Source organism: Neopelma chrysocephalum, unplaced genomic scaffold (assembly GCF_003984885.1).
Source record: "Neopelma chrysocephalum unplaced genomic scaffold, ASM398488v2 Primary Assembly neopelma1_121, whole genome shotgun sequence".
Taxonomy (NCBI): Eukaryota; Metazoa; Chordata; class Aves; order Passeriformes; family Pipridae; genus Neopelma; species Neopelma chrysocephalum.
Window position 1 is genome coordinate 2,098,740 of NW_020897783.1, and position 12,266 is coordinate 2,111,005.

General features: G+C 39.4%; 1 protein-coding gene across 5 annotated transcripts in view; it reads right to left on the reverse strand.

Annotated features, from left to right (window-relative positions):
• The window catches only part of ANKRD27 (ankyrin repeat domain 27), a 54,059-nt gene that overhangs the window by 6,976 nt on the left and 34,817 nt on the right, over nucleotides 1-12,266 (reverse strand). For all 5 annotated transcript variants that reach the window (XM_027697655.1, XM_027697653.1, XM_027697654.1 and 2 more), the window contains exons 16-23: nucleotides 11,960-12,075; nucleotides 11,138-11,230; nucleotides 10,565-10,762; nucleotides 10,196-10,255; nucleotides 9,987-10,106; nucleotides 6,428-6,472; nucleotides 2,798-2,920; nucleotides 1,091-1,288 (exon numbers count right to left, since the gene is read on the reverse strand). In XM_027697655.1, coding sequence (XP_027553456.1) covers nucleotides 1,091-1,288; nucleotides 2,798-2,920; nucleotides 6,428-6,472; nucleotides 9,987-10,106; nucleotides 10,196-10,255; nucleotides 10,565-10,762; nucleotides 11,138-11,230; nucleotides 11,960-12,075 — 953 coding nt within the window. The remainder of the gene's footprint in view (nucleotides 1-1,090; nucleotides 1,289-2,797; nucleotides 2,921-6,427; nucleotides 6,473-9,986; nucleotides 10,107-10,195; nucleotides 10,256-10,564; nucleotides 10,763-11,137; nucleotides 11,231-11,959; nucleotides 12,076-12,266) is intronic.

A 12,266-nucleotide genomic window follows, 5' to 3' on the forward strand; every position in this document is an offset into this window, starting at 1 on the left:
GGAAAGAAAAAACTTTTTAATTTAAGATACCAGCTAACCACAATCATGCAGCAAAAGCCCCCCCCTACTTTTTTAACCACTTTTTTGAAATCTAGGTTGAGAAAGGGATGGAAGAAAAAAGGATGGAGAAAACAAGTGTCACATTTGCCGAAGAGATGACAACCACAAACAACTCTTCCTATCAGATTAATTTTAAAACACACTTTTATAAAAAAAAACCAACTTAAGCAACTGCAAGAAAACTCGAGTTTTATTTTCTGGCCTATGTGGAAAATATACATAACCAATAACTTAACTAAAGATCAAAACCAAACCACCAAGCAGCAGTACCCATCAGACTTTTCCCAACTCATAAGAACACTTGGAAGGAGTTCTTTATGTTGTAAATATCCCATGAACTAACCTTCATTAACCTACAAGTGTGAGTTGTATTCTTGTTTTTTCTTGCTTCCCTAGTGCTTTGTCTTCCCATCATCCTCACAGTACTCTTTTTTCCTCCTGCAGTCCTCAGCTTCTTATTCTACAACCCTAGTTTTCCACTTTTCTGCATCTTCCCATTTGCTTGTCTGCCCTGCTTTTTCATGACTGTTATTTTTCCCCTCTCACTTACTCTTCCTCCTGTATTAATACCCTACCCTCAGTGAGGGACGAGGTTATCTGCTACCCTCAGAGCTCAAACTGGCTCATAATCTACTTTAATGAGTTGAAAACACAGCAAACATTTAATACAGTGGCTACTGAAGATACCAAGAGGTGCACATAACCTCCCTGAAGAGAAGGTATAGAGGAATATACACAGGAAGATTCAGCTGCACAAGGTATTTTTAAAGCGTTTGAAGTATGACAGTAGCTTTTGGCAGCACTTGCATTAAACCAGTATTTCAGATCATTTAGAAAGAAAAGGTGTCTACTGAAACAGTTTCAGCTGAAAGATCCCCTTTCCATCTGGAGATTTTAGACACTGAAAGAAAAAGCAGAGTCGCCGAACTAATTTTCTCTGTTACTGGTTTAGTCTTGTTGAAAATTTCCCACTGCAGCTTTTTTTGTTGGTGGCTAAGTGTCAAACAGCTTTATTTAGAGGACGAGTCACCTGGAAGTGCCCTTTCTGGCAGGCCAGGTGAAGAGGAGCTGCGTGTTTGGCGTTCTTGGCACTGACACTGGCCCCGTGTTTCAGCAGGAGCGAGACGAGCTCGGAGCGCCCGTGCAGTGCTGCCATGTGCAGTGGAGTAAAACCATCCTGGTTTGAAACGTTGACTCCGAGCCCATTGGCAGAGATCCTTGAAAATTTCTGTTGAGGAAAAGACACCACGAAACTATTAAAACAATCATGCTACTTTCTGTTAAGCAAAGAGCAGCCAAATACCTGATAAGTTTATACAAACCAGGGAGATGGATGTTACAAGAACTTCTGCTACAGAGCCTAACTTGAGGTCTCCAGGAAAAGTCAGCAAACCAGAGCAGCTGGGTGGTATTTTTGAACAGAACAATGTTATTGTTCTCTCTTTTCTTCCAACATGATAACTTCATAGACAGAAACTCCAGGAAAAGTATTCATGATATTAAAAAGAGACTAAAGCAGCACAGGTTGAGATGAAGTAAAACTCACAGGTTTTATACAGCTGTTACGATGCTCATACTGGATATTAGTCAGTTTTAATGAGTTACTTTCATTTATACAGACATTTATGCTCTTCAAGACAGACACTACACACCTGTTTTACTGCTACATGAAGCTTGAGGTAATAAGGATAAAAACTAAAATTAATTTTACTCATCTGGAAGTAATACTGGCCCAGAGAGCAGATTCCCACAGGGAGTCAAGATAAGGAAACTATCTACAAGACAGCTTACACAGCAGTACAGAACACCTTCTTTCACTCCTCTCACAAACTGTGAGTGCCTGACATTTACAGTGCTGGACAGTCATTCTGCCGGTCCTCAGTGTGCTTTGCAGTGTGTGCTGCCTAACACAGGGGTTCAGATTAGTTAACAAGTTCCTTCTTCTCATTCAGCAGGCAAGTAAATTCCACAGCAGATGCCATTCCTTCCCCTGTTAGCAATAAGATGAGCTTTATGGTCTCGAGCTCTGGCATCTTTAGCACATGATCTCTGTACTGAGGGCACATGGACACCCGTTACCAGAGACTAAAGCACACTGTGAATGTGAAGCAAGTAACTGGTTTTCTATTTCCAAGAAACTGGGATCATTCCTCGTGTAAAAAAAAAAGGAAAGAAAAGAGTGTATTGTAAAGCCTGATTCTCTTCTACAGTCCATGATAAACAAGAGGGAAGGAAGTCTTTGCAACTGAAAACAAAGTCTTTGTAATTATATTTAATCTCTGAAGAGGTTTTAGATGTAGCCTGTAGGAAAGATGTCATGCAATTAAAAAAAGACTTTATCAGCATTACATTGATTACAGGATTAGCAGGTATTCCTTGCTAAACTGATTACTAAGATAAGTAGTGTGACAGTTGTCAATGTAAACTACAAAAAAGAACCAGAGGCTTAGAAAAGTATTATTATTCAAAGTTGCCTACATATTCTAAAAGCAAACTGTTAAGCTTTCTCACTCCATTAGGTATTGAGCAAGTCTTTGAATACTGTTCCTGTATCCAAGATTTTCAACAGTGCAATAAAAAAAAGGAACAATTTCATGACATCAGATGAACTGTGAAGATCTGTCCCTTTTTAAACAGAGATACAGAGGTGCTGGGCCATAGGAATGCTACTTCCCTGGAGCTAAAACTTACATTAAAAGAATGTAAATTACTCTTTTTACTGAATGAATATTCCAACCTTTTGTGCTGGCCCACATTTTGAGCACTGGCATAATGGATGGCAGAATTCTGGTTTTGATGTAGTGGCTGTGTCATCCTCATCTTCCAAGTCTTCTTCCACCCATTCCAAGAGATAACGTACCTGGCATAAAAAGCAAGTCCTTCTTTATAGAGTCCAAAGATTCCATGTCCTAATAAATCTGCATATGTAGACAAGTAAGATTTCACAAACATACACTTGTGAATCTCTCAGGGAGATATACAGCCACCTCCTGGCACCAGCTGCCCACAGGCCAAATTAAATCAAATGTTAGTGTTGACAAAGCAGTTAGAAAGTTCTCCAAGTACAGCAGTGAAGTGAATTATAAATGACTTCCTGCTGCCTAATCACAATTTTGGTGTTCACCCATTCCCAAACCCTCCAAATCCTTTTAGCTCAGATGATTTGTGCCATCTCATATCAACATGAATTTTGTTTCATCTTTTGCTTTAAAGAACATAAGAAACGACAAGGATGACGACATTTAACTGACACCCAAAACTTTGCAGGGGCATTGACTTTTCTTAGGTCTGTCAATTCCCAGGAGCTGGACACTTTTTCCTCCATGTATGATGCCTCATGTTTGAGGGAGAGGCCCTTCAGTGAAGACAATCTCAGGACTCAGAGACTCAAATCCAATTTGCAAATGGTGATGGTTACTGCATGTTAATTTTACATTACATTTTAGGCAAAAAAAAAAAGCTGTTTATGAAATACATTTTTACCTTGAAATGGATTAATCTACTATTCACTAAAGACATCTCAGAATTAGCAGTGACTGTATTAAGTCTCCATTATTACACCACCCAGCAATGTTAAGCCTGACACCTACCTAGTGTATCATTCTGAGTTTGTAAGCTCAATGGGACAAATGTTCCAGGAACTCAAGACAGAAATTGGGAATTAAATTGGTCTCATAATGCAAGGGACAGTCCATCAGCAGTCACTTTGCCTAGGTGCATGCCAAGGACTAACATCACAGCACAAAAAAGACCAGGGCACTCCTGTGTTTTGGTGAGATCTCCCAGAGCTCCTGCAGATCCTCTGGGAAGTTCCCAGACACAGCAAGTTACAGGATTACAGAGTGGGTGTGAAGCATGTCATCTTGTGAAGGGTTTTCCTTTTACTCTTTTTTTTTTTTTTAGCAGCTTTTAAGAGAGCTGTGAAAAGATGTATCATTGCCTTGTTACCGTGAAGGAAGATTGGCCCTTTGCCTCCCCACTGAACAGTGGCAGCAAAACTGAGGAACCCCTTCCTGCTGGAGCTGAGACAGAGGCGTCTTTGCTGGAGTTGTGGGCTGGGCTTGGTGTCACAGACCTGGGCCAAGCCAAGAGCTCTACAGTTCATAGTCAAGAAGAGAATGGGGACAACGGAATTTCCTGCAGGTTCCTCCCACTCTATTTACTCTCACACTTGTCAGCAGGTTGTGCTCCAACACATTAACAATCTATACAATTAAATACATGCAGCTAGAACAAATCCTAGGACAACCAGTAAGAGCCAAATACTTGATTCTGAATGACAACAAAATTGAGATAGAAAAAGGATCTTTTTCCACAGAGAATATTGCTTTCCCTGCAAATTCCACGTTGTCTTCTGGAGTAAAAAATAATCTTCTCTCAAGCTTGCCCCTTCATGGAAGGCCAGCTCAGCGAAGCTTTACTACTTCTAAAATAAATAGTGCTGTCACTTCACCTCCCCCTTTCCCTGCACACTGACCAAGACCCTCCCAATACTGCTGCTCTCACTATTCAATACCCAGCCCTCAACATACTGATACCAGTGACTCACAAAAATCTGAACTTTGAACTCCCATGCACACCTCTGTATAACTACAGTGGAATAGCTCTTAGTTTGTTTAAAGGGTTTTTTTGCCAAAATATTAACTGTACTTTTAAGCAGGCACACACTGAACCACCTCAGGAAGTTGTCCATAATTTCCATTTGCCAGGTAATTTGTCATCTGAAACATCCTTTCCATTGCAGAGGAACACCTCCCTGGAATGCTCAGCTGAGCATTCTGGGGCTCTGTACCCTGTATGCCAGCCTTTGAGCTGCTCCACAAGGTTTATTTTAGACAAGATATTTGTCTTTTATTTTTTTGTGGTGGATTTGCACATATCCCATCCACTGGATATGCTGGGTAGAAGGAATTTCAGAAGAGCACTGAATCCAGTATCTGTGCTGAGACAATGTCAATTCTTCCCTAATATCATTGACAGAAGTTTGAGCAATCTCTGCTCAGACACTTCCAACAGAAGAGGCTCTGTAACTTCCCAGATCTGTTCTACTGTTATCCCACCCTAATAATAAAAGGGGCTTTTTTATTTAAATCTAAGTATCTCTGTGGAAAGTTGAACAGTTCACCCATCACTATGGAGCCACGGTGCACACCTGACCACCAAATCAATCACTGAGAAGGAAAGACTAAACATTCATGTTAAGCAGGATCCACCACTTCTGCACCACACTTCACTGACAGAGCCACAGGTCCCTGCCTACAGCAGGGGGTTGGAACAAGATCATCTTTAAGGTCCCTTCCAACCCAAACCATTCTCCAATCCAAAGCATGCTTGCTTTTCAAGTTTGCAGGCTCTGTGGTGATGACAAAGGTTGTTTTCTGGCTTCCTGAACAATCACATCGTAATATTTTTTTTTTAATCTTCCAGTTTCATAGCACTTCTTTTAATGCCTCCCCTTGCAAAGCTCAATTGGATGTCACAGCAAAAACCTACAACACTTATGACCCTGCTGCTGGGTCTGTTCCTGTGGAGACAGACCCCAACAAACAAAATAAGAGGCCATTTCTCATTTACAGTACCTATCCACCATTATTACAGGCAGTAAACATACCATAAAGAGTAGGTAACATTTAAAGCATTAGAGAACCTGGAAATTTAGGAATCAAAAAGCATTTGTGGATCTAAAGAGACTGTATTACTGGAATGCTTCCTAAGTCAAACACAAACTGTAAATCCCAACATTCAATATCCAGAACTGGCACAGAAACAAGCAACTGGGAATAACATTTTCTATTGGATTTGCTGTCAAAATTAGGTTTACCTGAAAGCTCATCTTTCTGCCTTTTCTTTTGTTTTGTTTGACTGCATATCCAGTCCAACACTGACCTCAGCACACATATCTCATTAGTGCCCTGCAATGCACCACACCCCCATCTACAATGGCATTTGACAGAGCACCTCGAGCACCTGCAAGCAGACAAATTGATCTTTCCCACAGTATTTCTTTTCAGCATGACTGCCCTGAGTGTTGTTCTTCCCCAAGTTATTTACATCTCCTAAGGTGACTATACATACATTTTTAAATGACAGGCTTTCACAAAGAAATTATTCAATTTAAAGTAATTTCTTTAGTGCAAGAGGTCATGGAAATGTCAAAATAATGAGCCTTAGGGCACTGTAGCTAAAATAATTTGGGGACATGGAATGAATTTTTTTTTCTGGAAAATGAGCTGAATTTGATCTGTTGTTGCTGAAGGAAGGTATTACCCAAAGCATTCTTCACTTGATATTATATACAAATAGCTTCCTCAATTGGAATGAGACAAATTGGAATTCAATAATATTCAACAGCCATGCTAAGACTCACCATTTCCAGATCTCCATCAGCAACTGCTCTCAGGAGTTTTTCCACCTATGTATGAAGAAAATAATTTATTTGTTTTGTTAGTATTGATATTAAGCAGTACACAGAAAATCCTGTGTCCTTTGCTAACCTCCTAAGCTCATGTAGTAGGATTACTGCTGGCCCATTTCATATTTATTGATAAAGTTTTAAAGGAAAAACCTTCTTCCTTTATGAAATACAAAAGCTGTACAAGGCCTGTGGCAATTTGATGATCTCTGACTTGCTTAGTTAAAGATAAACAGTACTTATGTAAATTGAGGATATGCGACCCACACATAAACAAAGCCATGTAAGCTGATATATATTATTATGCTGCTTCAGCAGCAGCTGCCCCACACATTTCTGCAGTGAACCTAACATTAAAAACCCCTAGTCAAGACAAATTTCTACCCTAATAAACACTAATACTCGTTTGGACTCTTGCTGACCTACTATAAGCTACCAGAAGCACAAAGGATGGCAGGTTTTATTGTGCTATTTGAGAAACAACAGTTAAGGCTGAAAAAGATTCTTTCCAATTATTCCCTTCACGTGTGCAGATTGCTGGTTTATTCCTGTGCTAAAAACTAAACATGTACAAACCTAACTTGACTTGTAAGTATGAAATTTGTTTTCTTACTTAAAATCTGAAAAGATATAAATATCAAAGGGTGTGCATTAGCAAAAGCCAGGTCTCCAACTCAGGGATTTGTTGCAGGGGACCAGCATTAAATCAATTAAATATGTGTATGCTCAAGGCAGACAATGCCTGAGTAGGGCTGCTTGGGGAAGGTCCTCTCCTGCTCAGGAGCCCGGCAGGGGCAGAAGAGACACATGAGGGAAGAAGAGATGGAAGGTGCTCTGCAGTGCACTGCTGCCATTCCCCTGAGCCCTTGGACTGCTTGTGAAAGCAGGACAAGGAGATGCACTTGTCTGCCCACTGCTCTGACTGCCTACTCTCACATGAGGGAGTGCAGATCTGACTTGATAGCAATGGGACAGGTGCCAGCAAGAGGGCAGGGAGAGTCCATTAGTCCTGTCACTGGGTAGCTCACCCAGACCCTGCAGACTGTTGAAGAATCATTTAATAAGCTTTGTGAAAGTCTGTTTCAGCATTATAGCAAATTATTCCAGCACTCTGCTACAATCACCAAAGATGCTGCTGTGCAAACGAAGTTGTTTCAATATTAAGAAACATCTTTCAAGTGGAAGATGCCACAGAGTGACAGCTACAGTCACATTTCAATCTTTATCTAGAAATGACCACCTTGCTGAGTGTGACAGAGGTGTCTGGTAAGGCAAACAAGGAAGAATGAGGCTGAAGTTTGTGTTTGACTGGTCTGATCTCAGACACAAACAGCTCAAACAGGACACAAACAGCTCAAAGATCAGAGGCTAGATGAAGTTTCTCCATTTTTATCTCCTTTTAGGAAAGCTGTGGGGTTTAATTTTATTACTATCTTTCTAATACAGGATGAAAGATGAAAGTCCTTGAAATCATGCACCAGCCACTTAAGGCAGAATCTACGATTCCTTGATTTTCCTTTCCTACCTTTGAATGTCTAAATCTAAGCCAGTCATTTAAACTCCCCCTCTGGTACCTACAGAACAGAATGCAGTTGACAAAGAACACTTGACTGCAATTCAGGTCAAACTAAGCATGTCTGAGGTTAATTCCTCTCTGGAGGTACCAATTTCTTTCCACTGTCTAAGGAGGGAAAATAGATGTCTGAAACCATCTTTCAGACATCTGAAGGTGGGTGAGCTGAATCCCAATCTAAAATGGACTATATATACTAGGGAGATCTGTGCCTCCCATAAATTTTCCCATAACATACAGGGTTATGAAGAATAAAGACTTTTCAGGAGTCAGTTTTATCACATACAAGATGCCAAAGAGTAACAGCCAGTGACCCAGAAGCTCTGATAATTTCTTTCCAGAAATAACAACTTCCTTACAGTTCTAAAAACTGCCTCAGGTCCCAGCAGTGGTACAACATCTGTTATGCAGCTTATAGATAATTTATTAAGAGTACTTAGGGCAAACTGTCTGCTACATTCATTTCCCCATCTTTCCAGTTTGTTTTCTCATTCCTCCTTTAAATGTAAAAATAGATGAAACAAATCTACTACAATTCACTTGAATGCCCAGTTTTTCAGCTGCTGAACAGAAATTGTGCAAGGACTTATTAGTTCCAACAGAGCAAGTCCCAGTTTACAGTCCTGGCTCTTTTACTCTCTCTAGAAAAGTCATAAGCAAACCACCATGACTGGCTCATTTAAGTGAATAGTTTAATTCAGTATTGATAACAAAGGTCTAACTGGATCCCCTTAAAACCTGGTGTGAACCTTGAAATCTGGAAAACTGACCATATCAGCTTTCCATTACTTCCAGTGGCATTCTCTTCATGGAGCTCTCCCAGGATCAGGCTCTTGTCTCTTTGGTTACTAAGAATAAGAGCAGTGAGCCCATGTGAAACTTGGCAAACAGAATGAACTAAAGCTGGATTACAGGAGAAGGTCATTAACCCCAAGGACCTCAGGTGTAAGCTGCTTGTAATCTTTTTCCCTGGTTTGAACTACAGTCTTAGCTCTTGGGTGTCATAAATTTGTTCCTTCAATGAAAAATAAATCTTCAGTCTATCTACTTAAAGTCATTGACTCTGTACAAACAGGGAGGTACATTCCTACATTGAGCCTCTCATAGAGTGGGAAGTAATATTGTCCAGCCAAAATTTACATCTTTGTGTTTCTTCAATGTTTTTAGCAAACGGAAGCTTTTGGCTAGAGAAGAGCCTTTTAATAGCAGGAAAGAAAGAATCTGAATGTAGAGGTGACATGAAGAGAAACAAACATACCAAGGAGGTCAATCTGGAAAAAACTGCATAGGAGGACTATGGAAAAAATAAAGAGAAGCAACAGAATGAGTGGTGATATGACTGTCTTAGGAGGGGATAAATGGGAAATATGGACCTGAGGTCCCACATGAAAAGATTCAGAGGATGGCATCTTGGTTGGTGTGGACAGAGCAAAATCAGCAAACACATACATGCAAGATATTTAATATATAGTCTGTATTCTTCACTTGTTGCAAAATTGATTCCCATGCCTATTTTGAAAGCTTGTTTTAACATTCCATTTTGTTGTTTGCCAGCATGCCTGTACTAGTCTCTTTTCCCTGACAGATTTTGTAAGCTAACAATAGCATCTGTTTCCTGGAAAGGACAGTCAGGTCCTTGGGGCACTGTACTTTTGTAAACCTGAACAACTTCTCCAATTACACAGTTAACTTCAGTAAATCTGAACAATTACTCCAAATGTGCTTTCAATTTTTCCCCAGAAATAACCAACAGATCAGTTGATACCATACAAAAATAAGTGCTCAGGTACTGAGATGAGAAGCCCCTGAGGTCAGCAGCATGTAATTTTCCAAACCAGACAGAAGGCTATTCCTGAAGAAGCAGCTTAAAACTATGGCAAAATATCACTCTTCTAGCTTCCTTCACTTTGCTTATTGTCAAAACTTACACCTCAGTCTTACCTCTTTATAATTGTTTTTTACTTCTTCTTGCCTTATATCAGTTGATGCTGACGACAGGCTTGAGACAGATGATCCTCTGCTGAAAGTTTCTGTTGAGAGCTGAGGAGACCTAAGTGGTGACTTATGGTTGGAAAAAACAAAGTTATATATCAAATTAAGGAGGTTAAGAACAGGCAAAAAAAAATTTAGCAACTTGCTTTGGTTGTTACCTCAGAAGCACTTTGTCCTCTTTCAAATGTTAGATAGTTTAATTCCATCAATGACAAAATCTGCACAAAAATATTAAAGAAAATCAGTGTAACTCCACTTGAATAAGAATCCACTGACTGAAACACAAGTTAGGCGACAACCTAATATTAGTAACAGATTATGACTGAGCAGATTAAAAGTACCCATTTACAAGTTCATGTTCTATCCCACAGACTGTATTCCTGCTACTACAGTTAAAATGTGACCTTTCTTCTTCCAAGTGAAACACACATTTTCACTTTAATGGCAAAACTCTATTAGCAGGTGAGCATCTACACCCTGTGGCTTTGCATCAGGCAGGATTCAGGCTCTAAGATAAAGAGGAATACCTTGGAATTTAATGCACACTGTAGGGAAGTCTCCTTCATCCGGTTTTGAATTTCTGGATTTGCCCCATTTTGCAAAAGCACTTCTATGATCCCTTGATAGCCCCAGCGAGCAGCAATATGGAGAGGAGTGTCTCCCTTCTCATTGCCAATGTCTAGTCTGCAGGAATGCACATCATAGTAGACTAAAGCTTTGACACACTGGAAAGAAAAGGAAAGCTATCAATAAATTATGGTGTTGTCTCTCAATTCAGATAACATGTACTATTCCAAAAAGCTTTTTTCATCGCTGCTCATATAATTCACTGCCTAAAGAGGAGGCTTAAATGGTTCAGTGTCATTAAATAAAGAGTTAAATAACTCAACTAAATTTGCACTGTACTATCTTTAATGTGAATTCATAATAAAAATTGCTATGAGCGACCAAATAAAGTCCTGATTTAGAGCATTAAATAGTTTAGCCTCCAAATCTTTTTATTTACTTTTGAAATATGTAAGTTTAGTGCAAATTTGCATCACAGTTTAATTCCATTCCATTAGAATGTCCATTTAGTTTGTTACCAAACAATTACTTACATCCTCATGACCGTAAGTGCAGGCTAAATGAAGTGGAGTATTTCCATTATTGTCCTGAACATCAGTACTTCCCTTATAGTGCAATAAGAGCAGCTTAAAAGGAAAACAGAAGTAGACATTTAAGTAACTAAAAAATTAATGGGCAAACAATTATTGCTCTGCAGATTCCTTCAGGGTTCTAGCATGATGAAGCACTTCATGAACCACTGTGCCTCCTGTTTCAGACACCACCCTCTTGGCACTGCAGTACTGTTTGTGCCCCACCCTGAGAACCAAATAAAAGCCACTTCTTACATCTTCAGAATTACCATTGAAAAAAATGAATTCTCTACTGCAGCAAACACTGCAACACATATACTATTATATTTTAAGAGCCTATGCGAGTGAAGACACAGCTTAATTTACAGGATGCTAATTGAAGACTATCACATATGCAAAATTCAAGTAGACAATAATTACTGTAGTTGCACAGTCCATCCTAAACACAATGTGAAGTCATTTTGCTCATTCCAGTGACTGCAATGGTTCTTCTGTCTCAATCAAGAGCTCTCCATTTGTACCATGTGTTGGACATTTGTATTAATAAAATGGATGAATTATCAGGCATGCACAGCTGTCAATTGTGTGGTTATTACCAATGGCTGAAAACCTTACAGTAAAAGGAAAAAATAAAATATCTTGCAAACTACAATGATAAAAGATCCTCAATTCTGACACTACACAGTTCTGGTAAAACCTTCTGAGAAGACCTAAATGACAGTAACAGTAAAACAGCTCAGTAAGAGTTATATATTTATTATTTAGTTAGGTGTTGGTGCTTACTGTAACATTTTGATATCCCTTCTGACAGGCAAGGTGAAGTGGAGTAGAACCGTGGTAATCTGTAGCATTGACAATGGCTCCTTTGGCTACCAGTAAATCCACTAGTGATGTTTGCCCTTGGAAAACAAGGAGACATTAAAAAAAATAAGTAAACTTTGCAAAAGAACATTGTTACTTTTCAAATTCAAGCAGGAACTATAAACCAAAATATCCTGCATTTCTGCATACTATGTTTCTATAGACTGTATATTCACTTCCCTGGTATTTGGGTTTTTTTGTTGCAGATTACTCAAGAACCTCTAGCCAA